The sequence below is a fragment of the Globicephala melas genome, chromosome 2 (genome assembly GCF_963455315.2).
Source record: "Globicephala melas chromosome 2, mGloMel1.2, whole genome shotgun sequence".
NCBI classification, from domain to species: domain Eukaryota; kingdom Metazoa; phylum Chordata; class Mammalia; order Artiodactyla; family Delphinidae; genus Globicephala; species Globicephala melas.
Genome location: NC_083315.2, coordinates 150,276,057 through 150,299,171, shown reverse-complemented (window position 1 = coordinate 150,299,171; position 23,115 = coordinate 150,276,057). Strand labels below are relative to the sequence as shown.

Below are 23,115 nucleotides of genomic sequence, written 5' to 3'. Positions count from 1 at the left end.
ATATAATAGATTGGTTGTTGTTTTAAGCTCCCCCCCCCCAAAAAAAATTACATCTGTACTAAGTGCCTAAAGTGTTAGGAGAACATAAAATACAGAAGACAAACTACATTTTAGCCTTTTTTCCTAGTTAGGATACTAGAGGCAAGGTAGGTTTAGATATAAGAATTTAGAATGGGGCTTCCCCGGTGGCGCAGTGGTTGAGAGTCCGCCTGACGATGCAGCGGACACGGGTTCGTGCCCCGGTCCGGGAAGATCCCACATGCCGCGGAGCGGCTGGGCCCATGAACCATGGCCGCTGAGCCTGCGCGTCCGGAGCCTGTGCTCCGCCACGGGAGAGGCCACAACAGTGAGAGGCCCGCGTACCGCAAAAAAAAAAAAAAGAATTTAGAATGGAATGACTTGACCTCCTACATCCTAAAGCTAAAAGCAAAGCCTAGGGTTGCAAATTCTCAATCCACAATCCTGCAGAAAGATTCTGGTGGTTTCTTATATCAAACTTTGTTTCACAGAAGCACGTCCTGTTCTGGCTCCGGGCGCTTTCTCCAGCCACGCTGTCTCCTGTCGCTGCTTTTCAAGGGATTTGTGGGATATCATGCCCATTCCTTCACCAGATGTGTGCTGAGCACCCAGGCTCCGGGGGATACAGCCTGAATCAGACACAGGCTCCCCATCCTTGTGGGGCTGACAGTCATTTGAACTTCCTGACATCTCAGAGGGTAGGGCAAGCTTCATAACTCCCATTTGACAGATGAGGAACTGAGACAGGGAGGATGGATAAAACTTTGCTAGGTTATTGATAATTCAGGACTAAATTTTAGGACTCAAGGGAACAAAGAACCTCCCACTGAACGTTAGACTGGGCCCAAATTCCTCACCCCCTATAGCCACACCCTGCCTCATCGCCCTCTGCTTCCTAACCTCGAGTTCCCTCCCACTTGGGAAGTCTCCTCATGGCCCCCCCCCCCGAACCAGGGGCCCACCTCCACACCTCTGTGACCTCACATGCCTTTCCCTGCCATTTCATCTCTGCAATGACTGTTGCTCCGAAGCCGACCTTCAGTCTCCCTCCTCCCTAAGACTCTCCAGCCCTCCCTGACATCTTGCCCCCTGGTGGCCCTGATAGTGTAACATACATTTGGGAATATACATCCAAGCGGGCACCTCACTGGATATCCTGTCACAGCCTGTGGAGAGGGTCAGACAGACCTGGGGTTCAAATCCCAGATCTGCCAACTACTCACCTGGAATGTGAGAAAATGATGTCACCTTCTCAACTCTGGTGCTCTCCTGGGTACAACGTGGATAGTAGCTGTTCTGAAACTTGAGAGATATGTTTAAGGCGCTTAGCACATTGTAAACACTCCACATATTATATGTCTAAGTCATTTAACATGTTCAATCTGGTCACCTACTTGAACAGCACAGTGGCCCTCAAAGCATCTAGTACAGTCTTGGGCGTATGTAGAGAGACAGCATACAAGAATTTTAAAACACACAAAATTCTTGGGGAACGAGATCTTCCACTAAAAGCAGGTGGGTACACAGATTCAGATAGCATTAAGAATGCGCTCTCTGCCACCTCGTGGAGAACAGGGCGGATACAAGAGGACTGGGCTAGGGACCCATGCTATTTTTAGAAACCCACGAAAATGTTTTAATTTCGTCTAAAAATCAGAAGAAAAAAATTAACTTTTATTTCCAAAAGGACAATATATTATATATTCATCTTCCTCCAACTATTCATCTTTATAACAATGCAGTCATAAAATGAAAATTTTAATTAATTTTTATAGAGAAAGGGAACTTCAAAGTGCCCAGGGCCCACGAAAGTCATAATGCAGCCCTGATGAAGAAAAAAAAACAAGAGTGGGAAAAGCCAACAGTGGCAAAAGAAGAAAATCGCTGCAGAGATGGGCTCCCCCAGTCTTAACATCCTTCAGTTCCGGGAGTTTCTTTGCCTCAGCATGGCTGGGATCCTTTACAGAGTGTATTCTTTTTTTTGGCCCTGCGACATGCATCGAACCCAGGCCCCCTGAAGTGGAAGCACAGAGTCTTAACCACTAGATCGCCAGGGAAGTCCCTACAGAGTGTATTCTTTGTTTTTTTTTTTTTGCGGTACACGGGCCTCTCACTGTTGTGGCCTCTCCCGTCGCGGAGCACAGGCTCCGGACGCGCAGGCTCAGCGGCCATGGCTCACGGGCCCAGCCGCTCCGCGGCATGTGGGATCTTCCCGGACCCGAGCACGAACCCGTGTCCCCTGCATCAGCAGGCGGACTCTCAACCACTGCGCCACCAGGGAAGCCCCAGAGTGTATTCTTATGAGTACATTTTCCTTAAAGACACAGACGTAGAGAATGGACTTGAGGACACGGGGAGGGGGAAGGGTAAACTGGGACAAAGTGAGAGTGGCATGGACATATATACACTACCAAATGTAAAATAGATAGCTAGTGGGAAGCAGCCACATAGCACAGGGAGATCAGCTCGGTGCTTTGTGACCACCTAGAGGGGTGGGATAGTGAGGGTGGGAGGGAGACGCAAGAGGGAGGGGATATGGGAATATATGTATACGTATAGCTGATTCATTTTGTTATATGGCAGAAACTAACACAACACTGTAAAGCAATTATACTCCAATAAAGATGTTTAAAAAAAAGAGTACATTTTCCTAATACTATTGGAATCTGTGTGCCCATCTGCTTTTAGGAGAAGATCTTGTTCCCCAAGAATTTTGCATGAGTTTTAAAATTCATGCGTGCAGTCTTTATCTAATACTTGGTCAATGATTGCCATGCCCCGCAGTGGCCGGCAGAGGGCGCAGCGACTCAAACGTAGGCGTGGGAATCGGTGGTGTGTTAAACAGAAAGAGGCTGTAGACTGAAAGCCTTGCTGCTCAGAGGTCCTGGGACCAACATGGGTTTGACCCGGGAGCTTGTTAGAGATGCAGAGTCTTGGACCTGACCCTGAGGTGGACCCTAGACACCCAGAATCAGAATTTGCATGTTGAGAAGATCCCCAGGTAATTTATATACACCTTTAAGTTTGAGAAGCACTGGTTTAAAGTTTCTAGTCTTAGAAAGGGAAGCCTGCTTCCTCAAGGGAGAGAAGGATGGGAGAGCAGCTGGCTAAGGCATTCCTCGCAGCCCTCAAGTCTCCTGTTCCTTCAGCCAACCAGCCAGCATCAATTAGGATGGGATTGAAGCCACAGGAGGGGATGTAAAAGCATTTTACAGGTCACAGATGAACTGTCTTATTCTTCTTCCCTTTCAATAACTGTTTGTTGAGTGTCTACTATGTGCTGGGCATCAGGGGTACAAGAGTGAGCAAAAAACAGACCCTCTTCGTGCCCTCATGGAGCTTTCAGCCCATTGAAGACACCAAACTTTGGCATTGCTATGAGGGCACAGAGGGCCATGAGAGAATAACGGGAGCAAGGGGGCTGGTTCATACCAAATGGCCGAGGAAAGCCTCTGTGAGGAAGTGAGCTTTAAGCTTGAGATCTGAAGGGTGCTAAGAATTAGCCAGCAAGAGTGGGCATTCCTGGCAGGGGAAACAGAACGCACAAAGTTCACCCAACAAGGAGGAACATGGCACACTCAAGGCACTGAAAGAAGACTGCCCTGGAGTAATGCAACATGGGACTGAGAGGAAGGCAGAAAGCGGCCTCGTGGGGCCAGGACCAAAGGACACAGGCTCCATCTCAGATCTTATAGAGGTAGCCACACAGGGACTGGCACCTGGCTCTGTTTCCGAGGGTCCCTGCTCCAAATGGCCCATGTGGACATCTCACCCGTGTCCGTTGGGTTCCCATTGTCCCCCACACCCACACTCCTCTCTGCTAAACTTTCCTCAGCCTACCCCCATCAGCTTCTTCTCTATCACTTGTCCTCTTCTGCCTTCCACTCCCCAGCATCTTCCCCCTTCACCATGTACACCTGCTCGAGTTCTCCCCGCCACTTTCCCAGGCAACCAGACCTCAACCTCAAGACAACTTCTTCCCCTGAAGAAAAAACAATCCATAAATCAGAAAAAATCACCATTTATTGAGGGCTCATCCTGTGCTGTGCCAGGCACCACGTGACACTCTTTTTTTCATTCAATCCTCACAACAATCTCATTCCATAGCTACCACCATTCCAGTTTTACATTTGAGGAAATTGAAGTGCAGAGAGGGTAAGTCATTTCCTCAAGATTGCACAGCTAGAAACTGGTTGAGCCAATACTCCCTTCCCACTTGTCCTATGTAACAGTGTACTGACTGCACAGCTATGTTTCAAAAGCCTTAAAAAGGAGTACCCCCTGGGCCCAACTCGAACGAACAAATCTCAGATGTGCACAAAAATTTAACCACAAAGATATTTACATCCTTGTCTATAATAGCAAAAAATTTAGAAACAAAGGTCCAAGAATACAGGATTGGTTAAATTGTTGGATGTTTAGAATTCTATGTGACTAGCTATTAAAGTGATCACGTAGAAAAAAAAATTGTCTGTGTTCATGATCTATGGTATAGAAAAACAAGATTATAAAACAGTATTCTGGCCTGGTGTTATGTTCATGAAAACTACAATGTATAAATTAAAAAGTATAAAACTAAAGTGTATATTGGAAAGGGAGAATCAAAACTTTTGGCAGGGCTTCCCTGGTGGCGCAGTGGTTGAGAGTCCGCCTGCCGATGCAGGGGACACGGGTTCATGCCCCGGTCCGGGAAGATCCCACATGCCGCGGAGCGGCTGGGCCCGTGAGCCATGGCCGCTGAGCCTGCGCGTCGGGAGCCTGTGCTCCGCAACGGGACAGGCCACAACAGTGAGAGGCCCGCCTTTGGCAGTGATTACCTCTGTAATGGGATTACAGGTGATTTTTATTTTCTTTATTTTGATTATCTGAATTTTCAAAGGTTTCACCAGGAGCATCTATTTCTTTTGGAAAGGAGGGGTGGAAGAAAAAATCAGGAGGTGTCTGAGTTCTGAGCCTTTCCATTTATTATCGTTACCTATTAAAAAAACAAACATACTGTTCTGCTGGGAACATTTAAAAAACATTTTTATTACAAAAGCAATCTGTGTGCTCGCCAAAAACGAAAAATCAGAGAGTACAAACAAGCAAAGAGAAGAAAACAAAAAACACATTCCTTTCTCCCCAGAGACAACCAACATTAGCACCTTCGTGACTCTTCACACGCCACGTTTCAGCTCTGCTCCAGGTACTAGTCGTTGGGTGCTCCCCGCCCCCCGTTGCCACGACTGGAAACATGAGTTTGGAATGAGGCTCACAGATTCCTCTGTGATCCCCAAAGAGCTCCTAAGACCGTCTGGGATCCCAGAACGACAACTTACTTAGTGTAGACCCCAGCCTGTCAGGGCGCACAACTCCTTGTGGGTCACAGGGGACGAGAGCCGTCAAGGGTGAGAGCCATAAGAGTGATTCCCAACATATTTGGGGTTGCGACACTCTATCATCGTTGGATTTTGCAACCCTCCTTCGCCCTTCTAAAAGAACCCAAAGGACTGCACGATTTGTATGTGCCGTTTAGTACTTTTCCATCCAAGCAGCTGAAGGGAATTAAGGTTACATTGGCTGTAAGACTATGACAACCCTCCTTCCCCACATCCCTTGGATAATTAGGGGCAATCACTCTGGGATGTCCTGGGTCAGGGCTGGGAATGGCAGCTTTGAGGAGCTGTGCAGGCAAGTTCTGCCATGAGGGCGGCTGTGCCAGGCCTGGGAGGCCAGTTCCAGGGAAGGATGTCTCTGGGCCATTCCCTCTCTCTCTCTTTCTCTCTCTCTCTCTCTCTCACACACACACACTCAACAACAGGTTTCCAAGGCCCACCCTGCCCACGCCCTCTTTTACTAAAGTCCCACCTCGTGGGAAGGATGGGTCCCCCGCTGCTGGCACCTGACCCGACTAGGTCCACACCCTCAGCGCAGTCCTCAGGCAGGAAATGTCCCTAGAGCTGATACACAAGGCAAACCATTCCTGGTTTCTTCAGATGTTGTGATATCCAGTCATGGCCCAGACCCAGGGCCTACCCTCCCAACCCCAAGCTGCAGGAGTTGAGCTGGTCTCATTGCTACTCAGAACGTTCAATCTTTCTTGAAACCTCAAAGATTTCGGGGAGTCTCTTCTCCTTTAGATGTGGCTCCTCTCATAGATAATAATAACTATATTATATAATATATATTATTATTATTATTATATATATTATAACTATATTATTATAGTTTCTGTTTATTAAACTCCTGATATGCCAGGCTTTTTATAATCATGTAATGTACCTGCAGTCTTTGGAAGCAGACACAATTATCTTCACTTCACAGATGAGAAAACTGAGGCTCCAAGAAGTAGAGTGATCTGCCCAAGGTCACACAACTAGTAACAGAGACAGGAATCCACCCAGACCTGCATGACCACATAGCTCATGCACTGCCCAGGAAGGTCGGTGCAGAAGGGAGCAAAGAGATTTTATAACCTTCCCCCATTCCATTTATAAAACAGCTACGTTGGAAAACAGATCAACAAACTGCTATATTTCACTTACTATGTGCCAGGCACTGTTCTTGCACTTTGCATATATCAGCTCAATTTATCCTCCTCACATCACTAGGAGGTGAGTAGTTCTTTTTACAGATGAGAAAACTGAGGCACAGAGAACAGAGTAAACTTGCCTAAGGCCACACAGCAAGTGGTGGGGTCTGGACAGAAACCCAGCTCTAGACGGTGTGCTGCCTCTCCGATCCCAGGAGCAGAGGCCTCCCCTCTCCTAGTTCTTTGTCCTCCGACTTTCCTATGTCACCACCCTCCTCATCTTCAGGGAGAGTCCACACTTCCTCATCCCTCTCTGGGTGGTGGTGGTGTTCTCTTGTGAAACTGCTTTGTGAAACTATTTCTTGTGCAAGGCTGTCTTTGATTAGATCATTATCTAGATTTCCAAAGAACTGAGAGGAAGGTTTATCAAAGCAAAGGCTTGGAGTTGCTTTTGGAGAAATTAATCAATTAATTAATCAATTAATCAGCAAGAGCTTGAGAGCAGGTTTTGTCCCCAGCCCTGTGCTGGGCATCTATGAACACAAAAGACACCCAAGACCTGGCCTCAACTCTCAAGGAAACAACAGTAAAGACAGCATGTAGGACTTCCCTGGTGGTGCGGTGGTTAAGAATCTGCCTGCTAATGCAGGGGACACGGGTTCAAGCCCTGGTCCGGGAAGATACCACATGCCGCGGAGCAACTAAGCCCGTGCACCACAACTACTGAGCCTGCGCACTAGAGCCCGTGAGCCACAACTACTGAGCCCACGTGCCACAACTACTGAAGCCCATGTGCCTAGAGCCCGTGCTCTGCAACAAGAGAAGCCACCGCAATGAGAAGCCCGTGCTCCACAATGAAGAGCAACCCACGCTCGCCGCAATTAGAGAAAGCCCACGCACAGCAACAAAGACCCGACACAGCCAAAAATAAATAAATTTTTTAAAAAAAAGACAGCATGTAAGCTGTGCTCTGTGTGCTGGGTCTGTGCACAGCTGTATTTCATAAGATATACAGGAGAGGAGTCAGAAAAGTTGTTATGAAGGAGATGGAATTTGAAATAGGGTTTGAGAGAAGGGGCAAGGAAACCTTGTTCACTCTGATGGAGATAACAAAACTTGGCAGAAGGAAAAAAAGCAGTCCGGGCGAGAGAAACAACAGAAGTGTTTTCTGCATCCAAATCACTCAGATCCTCAGAAATAAACTAAAGAGAGAAAAAACTGGGATTATTTTTTCTGCCAAGTTTTGCTATTTCCATCAGTGAACAAAGAAAATCTCTTCCCCTAGCCGTGATGCTGCTTCTGGAATTGAAGAAGGGTGCTCTGCCTCATATGTCCACCAGGCAGCAGAGCTGCTACTTCTGTCGCTAGAGCTCCAAGTACAATCGATCCAGCGAGAAAGGTGAAGGATCCCAGACTCCTCCTCAAATCAGCAGGTTGGAACGGCCCTCGGCCAGCGGTGGGCACCAGTCTTCTCAGTCTTAGCTGCCTACAGTCAGGGAGGAAATAGAATATAGAATGTAAGAGGAAGTTGGGTAAACAGAAAGGGAAGAGAGAGAGAGACATTAAAGAAGCATTCCCTCACAGGATCTAACCTCTTTGTACCATGAAAAGACCTTCCAATGAGCAGAAAAGGGGTCTCCATGGGTTCAGGCTACCCATGCCTTCTGCTGTTGTCTTGACTGAGAAAAGTTAATGGGAGGCTTGGGTAACTATGAAAAATAATCAACTGCTAGTTTAAGACTGGTTTCAAGACAGCCAATTCGGGCTCTCTGGACAAGGGTAGCCATTCCAGCCACTGGAATGAGGAACTCTTGTGGTTTGGGGAGTACGACCCTACTGGCCATCACCCCAGGCCCTGGTGTCATGCTGTGGGCTGTATGGGGCAGTAGGCATGCCACTGGCACCCTTTAGAGGAGCCCTGAAGACAATATTTAGCTTTACTGTACATTCCACCATCTGAGCCAGGCAACCTGAAGCCACAAGAGCTGAGGGGGCTAGAGGGGAGGTGGAAGGGACACCAGTTTGAAGCCAGACATGTTGGCTTTTATCTGTCTCTGACTAGCTGTGCAACTTGCCGGAGTGAACCTGAGCCTTCCTTCCCCCATTTGTAAAATTGAAAGGCTGAATTAGAGCAATCGTACCTGATGTGCGTTCTAGCTCTGAAATTCTGAAAAACACACACTCCTTTGGCCAGAGGAACTGGGGAATGGGTGCGGGTTGAGGGTGGAGGGCGGTAGCCGCGACCAAGCAGCCTCAAGAGTCGACCCCACCCCTGCAGTCGGCTCCCCGGCAGTAGCCACTGCGGCACTGCCCGCCCCACCCCCGCCCTCATGGCCGGGCGGCGCACACCCACGGCTCCCTCCGAGACTTCTGGAATCTCGCTGGATTCCTCCCAGGAATGTTTATTGCCCTTTACATCTGCAAATCGCTTTACATCAGCAACCCTACTGCGCGATTATTAACCATCGCTGCAATATTCCTGGTTCCGCCTGTAAGAGGAATTGCGGGGGTCTGGATTTATGAAGGTGAAATCCGAAAGTAATTTGCCTGGGATTCACTCAATAATCAGTTAGCAACAGTTAATTAAGCGCCTAATACGAGCAAGGCGCAAAGAGACGCACAAATCCAGTTACTATGGAGGTCAGAATTGTAGGGGTCCTCAAAGAACTTCACTGATATTCCAATTATGCAATGCGCCGCTCCCCCCCGCCAACGCCTGTAACTAAAAGGTGATGGACGATCTCCCCTCACAAGCCTGACGACACGGAGCCCCACCCCCGAAGTTCATTTTACGAGGCTAGGTAAAGGGAAGTGACCTTCCCAAGGTCACTTATCCCCCAAGGGGCAACGCTGATCCCAGAACCTCGGCCTTCAAAGCTTTTCACTGCGCCATGGACGAGAATTTTAAGTTCAAGCCTATAAAATGTAAAATAGTGAGGCGAAGGATGGCTGTTTCCATGATTTCGGGCACAGAGTGAGAAAATCGTGATCCCAGCTCTCCCACCCCAAACAAACGAAACAGCCCAAATCTTGGCTACAGCCTCAACGAGACAAATGTTTGGGACCCCAGAGTTCATCCATCAGTCATCCACGCCTTCCCTCGGGGTCCCTATCGCCCCTGCCCCTCGCCTCCGCTCGGGTGTCGGGGATGGGTCTGAGGTCGCGTGGAACCGAGCGGCCCGCAGCAGCCCCACGGGGGCGTGGCCGGGGACAGAGGGCGGGGGAAGGCGGGAGTCCGGCTCCCAGCCTAGTCCAGACGGGCGGCGCCGTGGCTGAGCCAAATATGGGCAGAGCGGAAGCAGCGGGCAGACGTCACGGCGCCGGGTGGGGGCCGAGCTGCGGGGCCGATGACGGGAGGCGCTGACGGCACCTGCGTCTCACCATAGAAACCAAACAGTAAATAGAGGAATTGCGAGCTCCTGGCGCGGCCCGACCCAGCGACCTGGCCTGAAGCAAAGGGCCGGAAGCTGGGAAGGGCCGGGAGAGACCTGGGCTTGGCAGAGGAAGGCAGGGGTGCGGCGAGGGTGCTCCGAGGGCGGAGAAGGGACGCCGAGAGAGCACCCCCTCTGACAGGTCCTTGGGAAGCCGGCTCTCCCTCAGCCCAGGATCCAGCAGGGGCAGGTCAGGAACAGAAAGAAGCCCTCCTGGATGGAAAGAAGCCTTCCTGTCCTTTTTGAAGGGCTTCCACGGCCTGCAAGGTTGTTGGGGATATTGGTGTTTCTTTGTTTTTCCTTACTAGTGTCTAAGAATTCACACATTGGGACCGCACTACCCGGACTCAAATTCCAGCTCCGCCACTCTAGTTGGCTGATCTTGAGCAGATCACAATCTTCTGTGCCCCCGGACTATATTATCTATAAAGTAAGGGTAATAGCAGGACTTACCTGGATTCATGAGTTAATATAAATGTGTGTGTGTGTGTGTGTTTGGAACAGTGTCTAGCGCATTGTGAACCTCAATTAGTGCTAGCTGTTAATTTTTTTTTTTTTTTTTTTTTTGCGGTACGCGGGCCTCTCACTGTTGTGGCCTCTCCCGTTGCGGAGCACAGGCTCCGGACGCACAGGCCCAGCAGCCATGGCTCACGGGCCCAGCCGCTCCGCGGCATGTGGGATCCTCCCGGACCGGGGCACCAACCCGCGTCCCCTGCATTGGCAGGCGGACTCTCAACCACTGCACCACCAGGGAAGCCCAGCTGTTAATTTTTATTCCTAAGCAACACAACAGTGGGTTAGTAGTTTAGTCAACTACTAAATTATACTACTGATGATGTAATGGTTTTTTTCTTTATTCGTTTTTTAGTTTTAAAATAAATAATTTTAAAATAATTTTCCAGACTTCCCTGGTGGCGCAGTGGTTAAGAATCTGCCTGCCAATGCAGGGGACACGGGTTTGAGTCCTGCTCCAGGAAGATTCCCACATGCCATGGAGCAGCTAAGCCTGTGCACCACAACTACTGAGCCTGCACTCTAGAGACTGTGAGCCACAGCTACTGAGCCCATGTGTGACAACTACTGAAGCCCGCGTGCCTAGAGCCCGTGCTCCACAAGAGAACCCACCGCACTGAGAAGCCCGTGCACTGCAACGAAGAGTAGTTCCCACCCTCCGCAACTAGAGAAAGCCTACCCAACGCAGCCAAAAATAAATAAATGTATTTAAAAAAGAAAACAGTAATCCCAGCAACTGTTTAGAACTTAAAACAACAAAAGATTTTTTCAGGAAAGAGTATTTTGTCACTGATGATGTCTAGAATTGCCAGTTCATGGTGTTAATTAAAAAGCAGACCAAGTTGAACTGGTTTTATTATTACTTTTAAATTCTCAGCAGGTAATGTGGATGACACACATTGTGTGTGTTTTGTGGTTGACAGACCCTAGTGTGATCCCCAGTAATTCCTGCCTGCTGGTGTCCATGTTGGGAATTTGTGTGATTCCCTCCCCTTGAGGTAGAACCTGAGGCTTGCTTCTAAGCAACAGAATATGTGGAAAAGGTAATGGGATGTCACCCCTAGATTATGTCGTGGTATGTACATATATATATATATATATATATATATATATATATATATATATATATATATATATATATCTCCATCTTGCTAGCACACACTAGTAGGTTTTCCTGCTGGGCTTGAGGAAGCAGCCACGTTGAGGAAGCTCTCAGGACAAGGAGCTATGAGCAGCCTCTAGGACCTGAGGGTGGCCTCCGGCCAACAACCCGGATGAGCTCAGAAGCAGATTGTTTCCCATTCAAGCATCCAGCTGAGAGTGAGCTTGTCTGACACCTTGATTGCAACCTTGTGAGACCTTGAACAGAGGACTGAACTAGGCTGTGCCTGGACTCCTGACCCACAGAGACTGTGAGATAATGAATACGTGTTGTTTTAAGCTGCTTGATTTGTTGTGATTTGTTATACAGAAGCAGAACACTAATCCACCCTCTTTGCCTGTACCTAGCACTTGCTTGGTGTCCCACTGTAGCACTGCATATGCTGCTCAGACCTTCTACCCTAAATGATGTGGTGTGGGCCTCTTCAATGCATTGCCACAGTCGTCATCTGATGTCATCAATGTTTGGAAGCTGTAGGGGTGGTTTGAGACTTTTGAAACCCACTCCTGATTTGGTAGCGGAAACAGTCTCAGAGGGGTTAGAGTGTCACCCTAGGTCATAAGAAGTACATATTTAGGGGCAGATTTAACATTCTAGCAAAGCAGTTAAGCACTTTGGACTTTAGAGTCACAAAGAGCTGATTTCAAATCTCAGATCTGCTACTTAGCAGTTGTGTGACCTCGGTTAACTCAACTTTTCCTAGATCATCTTCCTATTGGTAAAATGAGGATCCTAATTGTATCTGCCTCATAGGTTTGTGGTGAGGACTAAATGAGAGTATCCGTTCAACAAAACAATTACTGTGTGCCCATTATGTGCTAGTTGCTAGAGGCAAAATGATTAGCAAAGCAAATCTGGTCTCCGACTTAGTGTTGCCTGTAAAGTACATGGCACAGCCTGGAACGTAGCAAGCACATGTGAAATGCTGACCATTATCAATACTATATCCTAGGTTCTATCCCAACCACATGCCTCCAGACAAGCTCTATAATTGACATTATAGAACATCTACCATGTAATTCCAACCACCTACATCCCCTCCCCACCCCATTATTCCACAGGTATCTTGAGCTCAATGTGTCCAACACAGGACTTACCTTCTTATCCCCCAAACCTGCTCTTCTTCCTAGAGTCACAAAGTCACTGGGGGACCCACAAGCCTCCTTGTGGGTCAAGCCTGGTACAGCTGGAAGTGAGCTTGGATTCCTCCCTCTCCCTCACCTCCCACATCCACTCAGTCACCAAGTCCCAACAGTCCTACCTGCTAATTACCTCTTGTTCCCTCCCTGTTCCCACCACCACTGTCTGGGTTCAACCTACACACAACTGAACTAAGTAAATACCAGGCTCTTCGTGGCCTGGCCACAGTTACCTCTTGTTGGCCTGTCTCCAGCCCCCTCCACTTTGATGTGGCAATATTGATGTAAATGAAATCAACTGTACTTATACGATGCTCTATAGTTTACATCTCCCACCCACTCTTCCCCCAGCCCTGCATTTTATAGTCCGGCAAAACTAACTGTGTTGTCTTCTGGGTCTGTGCCTTTACAGCGTATATCCCTCTGCCTCCTGGAATCCTCCCTCTGCCGCTTGCTCATCTAGCAAATTCCATCCATCTTTGAAGCCCAGCTCAGCGGTCACCTTCCCAGAGACTCCCTCAGGTAGAGTTCATCACTCCCTCCTTCTCATAACCCCTGCACATCTCTTGTCAATTTTCATTGCTACAGTGTGTGTAATACGTTTATGTGTCTTTCTCCCTTTCCAGGCCAGGAACTCCAGCCTGTGCCTTCTTTGCATCTGAATCCAGCACCTGATACAGAAACTTTTTTTGGTTAACATTTATTTGTTTATTGTTTATTGTGGCTGTGACGAGTCTTAGTTGCAGCACGCGGGACCTTTGTTGAGGCATTCAGACTTCTTGGTTGCGGCACGCATGTGAGATCTAGTTCCCAGATCAGGGATCGAGCCCAGGCCCCCTGAACTGGGAGCATGGAGTCTTACCACTGGACCACCAGGGAATTCCCTGGAAAGTTGTTTTGTTTTTTTTTTTTTTGGCTGTGCTGGGTCCTCATTGCTGCGCGTGGGCTTTCTCTAGTTGCGGCGAACGGGAGGGCTACTCTACATTGTGGTGTGTAGGCTTCTCATTGTGGTGGCTTCTCTTGTTGTGGAGCACAGGCTCTAGGCGCATGGGCTTCAGTAGTTGCAGTATGCAGGCTGAGTAGTTGTGGCACGCGGGATCTAGAGCGTAGGCTCAGTAGTTGTGGTGCACGGGCTTAGTTGCTCCACGGCATGTGGAATCTTCCCGGACCAGGGCTCGAACCCGTGTCCCCTGCTTTGGCAGGCAGATTCTTAACCACTGGTCCATCAGGGAAGCCCCCTGGAAACTTTTTATTGAATGAGATGAAGTCCATGCTTGCTCCAGAGGATATATATTTTCTCCCTTGACCCCCATCTCCCTAAATTATAAAGCAATAAATAATAGCTCACCCTTCTATAATACTCCTGTGTGCCCAGGCACTGTAATGAGCTCCATAGAGACTAACTTATTTAATGCTCACAACAACCCCAGAGGTGGATACAATTATTATCTCCCTTTCACAGATGAGGAAACTAAGGTGCAGAGAGGAGAGGTAAACTGCCCAAGGTCAAGGAGCCAGAATTCAAAGCTGAGTCCATGCTCTGAACCACTCTGCTCTATTGGATCCAATTCCTCGAATCCAGATTAATTTATCATTTTTCTTTGATAAATTTAGCTGCAATGACAGTCTCATGATTGACTAAAAAGCCTGAAAATGAATCACTGTTTCTGTAGCTCTGACCACAAATTGCTCCCCGACGTGAACATGGGAGCAACTGGGGCCTGCGCCATTTACCCTTATGTTGGAGGTGCTGCATTTTGCTCCACTCGCTTCAGCAGCGTCCCCTTCCTACATGTAGCTGCTTCTAATGTAGCTGATGCTCAAATCCCTCCGGGTTCTTATTCTCATCAACTGAATGAACCAAACCTCAGCACCATGTCAGTTTGAGCTGAAAGTTAAAACAGTTTATTAGTTAAGAAGATCCAATGCATCAGGACAGGCAGCCTCCTTGGGACAACAGCCAAAGCCCTTTCTGATCTTTGTTCTCCTAGGCAGTTGAACAGTGCTCGAGAAGAGCAAAGGAAAGGCAGCTTAGATCAGCCCGTGGATCGGTGTGTGGAGCCATTGAAATGAATTGCGTTACAGCTAAGCCAGTTTATGCTTCTGTTGCATTCACCTGAGTGCAAAGTGGACCTCTATTACGCCAGCACCCTTCAGGGACTTTGAACTCGTTCATCTGGAGGCAGTACACTTTATTCCCATCTGCTTTTGCCCAGGTCTGGGCATATTCTTGTAAATGATGATTGTGATAATGATATTGATATTGGTAATGATCGTGATAGCCGCTAACCCTATTCTTCTCTTCTCATGCAGAATAAATTGTAAGTTTTATAATTTAGCACACCAAGTGCAAGGATCCAAAACTCAAATGCATTTGTGGGATAGTCTGAAAATTTTATTTTATATCAATGAGATTGAAAAACATTGTTTTGTTTGTTTCCTGGAAGATGATGATACTTAAATTTACATATGCATCTACTCTTCATTTGGTATTGAAATAAATTTCTCAATTTGTAATTAGTCTAGAAGTGTCACTGACCTGCAGCATACTTGTATTTTGGGGTACCCCTCAAAATTCCTTCCCAAGCCAGCTAGTTCGTCGCCTTAATATTGTAGAACTCTTGACAAGAATTTTTTTAAAAAACAAGAAGCCTTGCTCTTTCACTCAGGAAGAAATCTATGAAGAACACGGCTCATCTTCACTGTTAAGTTCTAGTTATCTCCCTTTAGATGTTTTTGTCAGTTTAATCCACCTTCATTCATTCACCCATCTCCATTCATTTAACAAGCATTTGGGTCCCTAGTAGTCCTTGGGGCTAGAGAGGTGATCAAGACAGAAAAGGTCCCTGCTCACATGGAACTTACAGGCAGTGGTGAAGGGTAGAAATTTGTTAAAAAGGGAAAGGAAACATAAATAAGGTGTTGCAGAGAGTGATAGAATGACCTGGGAAGGCTTCTTGGAGGGGATGTTCTTTGAGCTGAGTCCTGACCAACAGGAAGGAGCCAGCCTGGGAAAAGAAGCCCAGGCAGAGGGACAGCAAGTGCAAAGGTCCTGCAGCAGGGACAGGCATGCAATGTGTCAGGCACGGAAAGAAGGTCAGTGAGCAGAGTGGTGTCCACGGAAGGACAGGAGATGGTGGTGGAGAGGAGTCAAGAGTGAGCTCTTTAATATTTATAGCAAAACAGCACAGCTTACAATGCTCTGAGATTCAGCATTCAAGTGATGCTCATATCTCATTTTTTTGTGAGGAATATGATTATTCTGTGTTTGGAGGAAGTCTTACACACAGCTGAAAGACTGAATTTTTGTTTTCGATTTTTTTTTTACTTGAAAAACATAAAAACTTCAGCTGATTTCCTTAGAGTAATCTGAAAACTTTTACTTTGCCTCTGTCTCTACTTTGTCCATTAATTAAAGAGAGCATAATTGATTTACTTTCTTTCATGCATGGGAAGTTGCTGTTGATACAAAATTACTGTTATTAGAACAAATTGTTAAATGCTACCCTTTAATTTTGAGAATTACACAAGATGCAGGGATGTGCAAAGATGATGCAGAGTCTACAATCCACTATTATATAAAGATAATTCTCTTTTCTTCTACCCTTTTTCCATCTAAAATTAATTTGGAGCTGGAAGCACAAAGGCAGTGCATTCACTTTGAAGTTGAATTGGCAGAAGTAATCCAGGGAGGCAGCGGAGGAATTCGAGGAGCCAAAGATGGAACTGGGGTTTATGTTTGAAACCAGACATAAAAGATATGAAATCCCCATTGCTTAATATCATAACAGGGCCTGGAATAGGAGAATTGAGAGAGTATGTGTGGAATATATTTCTGCTTGTGGAAATAGTTCAGAATTTATTCATTTATCCACCCAGCAAATATTTGTTAACCCTGTACTATGTGCCAGGCACTAAGCCAGGTCTGGGGATCCATTAATGAACAAATTAGACATTCTCCCCATAAAGAAATGACCCCCTTGCATCCTTATTTCCATCTCTTGCTATTATATGAGTATCTTTTGTATCAGTGAACGATGGTGCCCTGAGATAGTCATTTTGTTGAGACCAGTGTAAGGCCATATCATGTGGGTAGTGATAGTCTTTCCCAAAAGAAAGTTGACATTCCCAATGTTCATCATGCATGGGAGTTATTGAATCCTGAGCCAGGAAAAGAGGATTTGGAAGGAGCCCCTTTAGCTAGAAAGAGAGGGAATTCCTTTCTTCTCTTGATCCCATGAGAATGGTGGGCAGAGAGCTTGGTGGGATGTCAACCCAATGGCGGACCCTATAGGTCCTCTGAGAAGCCTGTTAAAGAGATTCTCTGTGTGCGAGGCCCTCTCCTGGGCCTTTAATGCAGGCTTGCTGATGGAGCAGCCTGGTCTCAGCTGGGCTATGGTGAGCTAGAAGAAGCGTCTGCGTGCAGGCAGAGGTCAGGGCTGTCAAGTGAATAGCAAGCCTCTCTCTCTAATCAGCACGGGGCTGACGGAAGCCATTAGTCAGGTCTCCAGGAGTTCAGTGTCCAGGGCTAGAGGTTTAGCTTCCCTTCCCCATCTGAGAAATCTGCTTCCACGTGTTGTTATTACTGTACATGTAGGGGATCCAGCTGGTTTCCTTCAGATATCTTCTTGTTACTTCAGATCTAGGTGTTAGTTACAGTAATTCTGTATCCAGTTTAGGTCCTATCTAAAGACTACAGAAAATTTACCCTCTGGACAGCAAACAGGGAGTCTAAGGCCATTTTCATGATTGCCCGACAGGCAAAAATAATATGCAAGTGATGTGTGAGAGGTCAGTGCTCTTAAGAGCCTAAAGCAAGTTGCTTTCAAATGTCAGTTATTATGTGAGGAGCTGGGAGATCATAGGTGTGAACACCACCCTCAGTGGAACTGTCATTTTAAATTAAAACTTTCAACTTGGCTGAGTACGACATCCCATAACCACCCAGTGATTTTTACTATCACCAAAGCATTAGAAGGCTGGCCCTGAAGCTCCTCTTCCACCTGGCACGGGTGCAAACCTGGGCTCTAGCTTCCGAGCTTGGTGCCCACATGATAGCAGAGAGCAGTGGAGGAAGGACGCCACCTCCTCTCTCTGTGGTTGGTACCTGTGCATGGAAGCACCCCATCACCAGAGGTGTCCCAGACAAAGGTCATGTTCTTCATTAAGGTGATAAAGTTTCTAAGTTAAAGCGTATTCAGTCATGTTGACTTCTCCTTCTCGAGCTATCATGTAACTTTTTATTTACCGAATGATCGACCATTGTTTGTACTGTTTGAGATCTCTCGAATTCTCAGAGCCAGCTTTTTCTTCCCCAGTGAATGTCAGGCATATGTTAAAGAAACTTCAGAAATTACAATGCATGTATTACAAATGGATAGGGATGAGAACCCCCCTCCTTTCTTTCTGAGAATAAAAAGAATACAACTAAATGTATGTCTGTTTGAGTTAAGGACTGAAGAGTTAAGGACTGAAAAGTTGTGTGTTTATTTTTTTTCCTAACCAGGTGAAAACTTTTTCATTTTCTTTTTTTGGCCACACCACGAGGCATGTGGGATCTTAGTTTCCGGACCAGGGATCAAACCCCCGTCCCCTGCATTGGAAGGGCAGAGTCTTAACCACTGGACTGCCAGGGAAGTCTGAAAACTCTTTTTTCTTTTAAACCAAGTGTTAAGAGGCAGTTCAGCCTGATGGATAGGGTAATGAATGAAGTTAAGATTCCAGTCCCAATAGTGGAATATTGAGAAAGTCATCATTCTAACCGTTCAATTTGCTCTCCTTTAAGGAGGGAGTAACCTTCACATGATTTTGTGGCAAAAAGTTAAAGTGGTTCGTGCAAAACTTAATTGTTTGCTAAAAGGATTCCTAGAAGACCAAGACATTTAGTATTAGCACAACTAGACTTAAACATGCCCCTCTTTGACTTTTAAAACAGAAAAAGGAAGACGTGTTCTCACAAAAGCTGTTACAAAGCAGTTTCCCATTCCGAGAATCTCTAAGGGGAGACTCAGCACTGCAAGGTGAAGACACGCGTTTGTACAATTTTCCAACGTCAGCTCCAGAGTTTCTCTCTTTTTGATAAGGGATCAAACCGAGGGGTGTGTCCCCTCCAGGAGCTACCCTTCTTGACAAACTGGTCTCCAATGATACCTTCCGGAATCTTACAAAACTTCCAGAATGAAAAGAGCACGAGGTTGGTCGCATTCAACTTAAATGCTTTTATTGACAATGTCTTTGAACAATAAGCAAACAATGCTTAAATTTTTCATTCAGATTCACTTTCCACATGTCAAAAGACTTCAAGGTAGAAAAAAATAAAATAAAAATATAAATATCTGAGAATCCATCTTAATAAATAAATTAAAAACACAATAAAACGTTTTCATGGAAAACTGTTAATGTCAGAACATTCAGACCACCTCAACAATGCATGATCAGTAACGTTACAATGAACATTGATGTTGAAGAAAAACTACAGTACATGGATATAGCTATTTATTTATATCTACCAGAAAATAAAGTCATATCTTTTCTTAGTTTAATATTGGTCGTTGCTAATCAGAACACACAATTGCCAGGAACACAGTAGTTATTGTTAAAATCAGCTGCACTAGATACAATTTGAAAATATCCAGCACCAGGTTAATTCCAAAACAAACCCCAATAGATTAGTTAATGCTATGAGAAGACTAAAGAGAAAGAGAAAAGAGACACAGACCCAGGCCTGGCTCAACATGCTACTAACTACCAGCTCTCAGATGTGTCACTGGGAACAATACACACTCCATGCGTTTTGCTACATCTCCGGAAGAGGTAAGGACTTGAGTCCACACATGGATGCTGTCAAGTCCTTGAGGCCCACAGCCTGGTGTGTTTCACGCACAGATAAGGTCCTCCCTAGGTCTATGGGAACCCTCGAGGGAAGACGTGTTCCTCCTCTCTGTAATGCACCGACTCGGGCAGTGGCACGTGCGTGCCTGCTGCCTCCCCTCTCTGCCTGCTCACAGGGCCAGCAGCGTGGGTGAGCTGAGCGAGTCAGAGGAGGGCTCGTTGCTGCTGCTGCCCTTGCGGTGGGCAGCCGCACAGCTGGGGAAGGAGTCAGCCTCAGGGTAGGTGAAGACAAAGGAAGACGTGTAAGTAGTGCAGCTGGGTGTACAGGTGACCACCGGGGTGCACAGGGGTTCCAGCTCTGTGGCCATGGGCCCCATCCCCAGGGAGCCACCGTGCAGGGGCTCCCAGTCTGCTGCATAGAAGGAACCAGACAGGTCCATGTCTGGCACAGAGCGGGCGGTCTCAGAGCCGCTGGGCCTGGACGATGCTGGGAACAGGAAGTCATCAAAGGGCTCAGCCTTCAGCTCCATGCTGCTGATGCTCTTGACAGGCTCCACTGAGGGCTTGGGCTCAGGGTCATTAAGGAGGGATAGGGTGAAGGCCTCCTCAGATTCGGGGGTGGCGGCTTCAGGCAGGCCCCCGCTCAGATCAAGGGAAGCCACAGACATTTCTTCTGGGAAGCCCATGTCATCAGGGATCTTGCAGGCAGGTCGGTGAGCTGCCAGGATGAACTCTAGTTTTTCCTTCTCCTTTAGCAGGTTGGCAATCTCAGTCTGCAAAGCAGACTTCTCATCTTCTAGTTGGTCTGTTTCCTGGATAGAGAGGACAAAGCAAAGCATAAGACACGATCTTACTCAAGGACGCTGCTCCCTTATGTCCAATCTCCAACTTTCCCCTTAAGTTTTAAAAAGAAATGAGCCATGGGATCTACCTACCGCTTGGAGTGTGTCAGTCAGCTCCCTCCTCCGGTTCCGGCATTTGGCTGCAGCCATCTTATTCCTTTCCCTTCGGATTCTCCTTTTCTCCTCTTCTTCTGGGGACAACTGGGTGGTTGGGGGGGGAAGAACAGCATTCAGTATCAGTGTCTGCCCTCAGCTCCATTCACCCACCCCAGTGACACTGGCTCCTGCAGCTTCCCAGCTCCTAACACCTCTTCTATGAAGCCATTTCTAACCTGCAGTTGCAAGCTGGGTGTGACTTGCATTAAAATAAGAACCTCAGCAAGAGCCAAAGAAGAGCCCAGACTGAAAACATGAGACAGGAACCTATTAGGGAAGACACTACACATTAGGGTATTTCTTAGAGTGGGACTATCAGAGCTTAACTTGGTATGGAAAGGGCTTGGAGCCAGGGCTCCCTGTTCGGGATATCTAGTCATTTCCATCAATGGCTTCACCCTGTCCGCTGGGCTCCCCACCTCCACCAGTGCTGAAGCCACACTACGCCCACCCCAGGGAAGGTGCTGAGAACTCACCTGTTCCACCTTGCCCCTCCTGCCAATGCTCTGAGCTCTGCCTCCGGTCATGGTCTTCATGACTCCAGCCCTGGAGTAAGCCCCAGCCGAGGGAGTGGGGACTCCATAGGGGTGGGGGGCTCTGGTCTGGGATGGGGCCACGGAGGAGACCAGGGTGGGCTGCACTAGCCACTGCAGGTCCGGGCTGGTCGAGATGGCGGTCACTGTTGGGATGAAGTTGGCACTGGAGACGGCCAGATCGGTGCAGAAGTCCTAGAATGAAACAGAAGGAGAAAGCTGACGTGAGTGAGCAGATTCTGGACGCAAGTGGGGTGAGCAGAGTTCCCAGTGCCGCATGCAGCAGGGAGAGAGGGAGGAGAAACCGTTCTGCCATGGACTGCTCAGGTCTTTTTCATGCCCCTCATCCTGGATGAAAGGTTTCCCCCTTTCTTCCCAAGAATTCCGCAGCGCAGTGCCTTTTTCCTCCATCCTGCTGCTGCGTTCCCGTTATCCCTTCAGCATCACTCTCTTGAAAGGGGGTTTGTTATAAATATCTCTGACGTCTGCGCTGACGCAGGCGCCGCTCCGGAGTCTCCTGAATGAACTCGCTTTTTATCAATGAAACTGCCTTACACACCCGCCTGCTTCACCCCACCCCTCCTCCTTGCTCCAGGCTGCGAGGGGAGGGGAGATTGCCGCTTTTTGCCGCCTCCCCAGAGGCGCCGGACTCTAGTTGGCGAGTCTTTGCTTGGGACACTTTTGTCCCAGCTAATGTCAGAGATCAGTCAGGGAGGGCGGGCCGGGGGCAGCTCAGAATGAGCCTGCCGCGGGAAAGGAGAACAAATTCTTATTATGACAAGCTTCCGTGCGCTCCGAACAAGTTCGGGAATCCGGAGGTAGGGCTGCTCTGGCCGGGGCAAGCCTCCCTCCCCGCCGGCGAAAGGGCTCCTCGATTCGTCTTCCTGAGCCGTCCCTCCCCGGTTTCTCCTCCCCGGTGACCCCGAGCCCCGAGCCCTGAGTCCCGGGCCCCGCGGCAGCGCGAAGCCAGCCTCACCTGCGCATTGACGGGAGAGCCCATACTGGAGAAGGAGTCGGCCGGTGAGTGGTAGTAGGAGAGGCTGTCCCCGGCCGGGGAGGCGCTGCTGCAGCGGGAGGATGACGCCTCGTAGTCGGCGTTGAAGCCAGAGAACATCATGATCGCGGGTAGTCAAAGCCGGGCGAGGGGCTGAGGGAAGGAGGCAGGTAGGTAGGAGCTGTGCGGCAGAGCTAGGTAGGAGCGCTGTTGCTGCTCGCTCGCTGCGCCGCCGCCAGCTCAGTCTCAGCTTCTTAGCTGCTCGCTGCCGATGCGGTTGGGAGTAGTAGGCGCCGCAGCCACCGCTTTTATAACCCTTTTGTGAATGAGCCCTACACGTCACGGGGCGCAACCATTGTGGCTCTCGAGGGGTGTCGCGCGGGCCTGGCCACATCTTCGGTCTCCTTGCCGTCTCCGCCGCCCTCGCAGATCCCTGCCTCCCGTCTTGTCGTGTTTCTTTATCTTGTGAGCGTTTCGCAATCTGGGTCTTGGGGTGGCTTGGAGTCCCAGAGATGAGGGACTTCGGGGATGGCTCCCCCCACGACTGCAGGGAACGGCCGTGGAAACCTGCTGACGCAGATGTCCTAATATGGACATCCTGTGTGAAGGGGAGGGAGGGATTGACGGGAACTGCTCGCGGGCTGCAGCCAACACCGAGGGTGCAGCGCGGGGGGAGGCGGGGGCCGCGGCCAGGGGGAGGGGAGGAGGGAAAGGAGGAGAAGGCGAGGGAACATTCGCACCTGGTTCAATGCGGACCCTTGTTCCCGGGGTGGGAGGATGGGGTGGGGGCGCCCTTCTACCCCTCTACGGAAAGCGGGGCACATTCTGAGGCTCTGGTATAGACGAAACAGGTACACAGCCCCGAGGGCTTAAGCCTCGGCCCCCGAAGGAATGCGCCTCCACCCCCATTCCCCATTCTAGCCCTAATTTAGGGCAAACTGTGGGAGCAGCCCCTCAGCCCCTCGCTTCAAGCCCCCGGACTCCA

The 23,115-nt window shown here is 48.4% G+C and overlaps 1 protein-coding gene and 1 long non-coding RNA gene across 2 annotated transcripts; one reads left to right on the top strand and one right to left on the bottom strand.

Moving 5' to 3' along the window:
* The first annotated feature begins 9,986 nt into the window (after positions 1-9,986).
* LOC132596778 (uncharacterized) lies at positions 9,987-13,525 on the top strand. Its single transcript, XR_009562780.1, has 3 exons — positions 9,987-10,227; positions 13,187-13,296; positions 13,401-13,525. It is a non-coding gene; the product is annotated as an uncharacterized lncRNA (long non-coding RNA).
* Positions 13,526-18,972: 5,447 nt separating this feature from the next.
* Positions 18,973-22,428, bottom strand: FOS (Fos proto-oncogene, AP-1 transcription factor subunit). Its single transcript, XM_030831792.3, has 4 exons — positions 22,113-22,428; positions 21,080-21,331; positions 20,541-20,648; positions 18,973-20,417 (listed from the first exon to the last, which is right to left on the bottom strand). Exons 1-4 carry the CDS (start codon positions 22,251-22,253, stop codon positions 19,776-19,778), a joined length of 1,143 nt encoding a protein of 380 aa, XP_030687652.1. The 5' UTR covers positions 22,254-22,428; the 3' UTR covers positions 18,973-19,775.
* Between the last annotated feature and the right edge of the window lie 687 nt (positions 22,429-23,115).

Excerpts from the sequence above, each read along its gene's own strand:
- FOS (XM_030831792.3), bottom strand. The coding sequence starts at position 22,253 with ATGATGTTCTCTGGCTTCAACGCCGACTACGAGGCGTCATCCTCCCGC. Across the intron at positions 21,332-22,112 it reads GCTCTCCCGTCAATGCGCAG|GACTTCTGCACCGATCTGGC; the intron begins GTGAGGCTGGCT and ends GTTTCATTCTAG. Across the intron at positions 20,418-20,540 it reads TGACTGACACACTCCAAGCG|GAAACAGACCAACTAGAAGA; the intron begins GTAGGTAGATCC and ends CTCTCTATCCAG.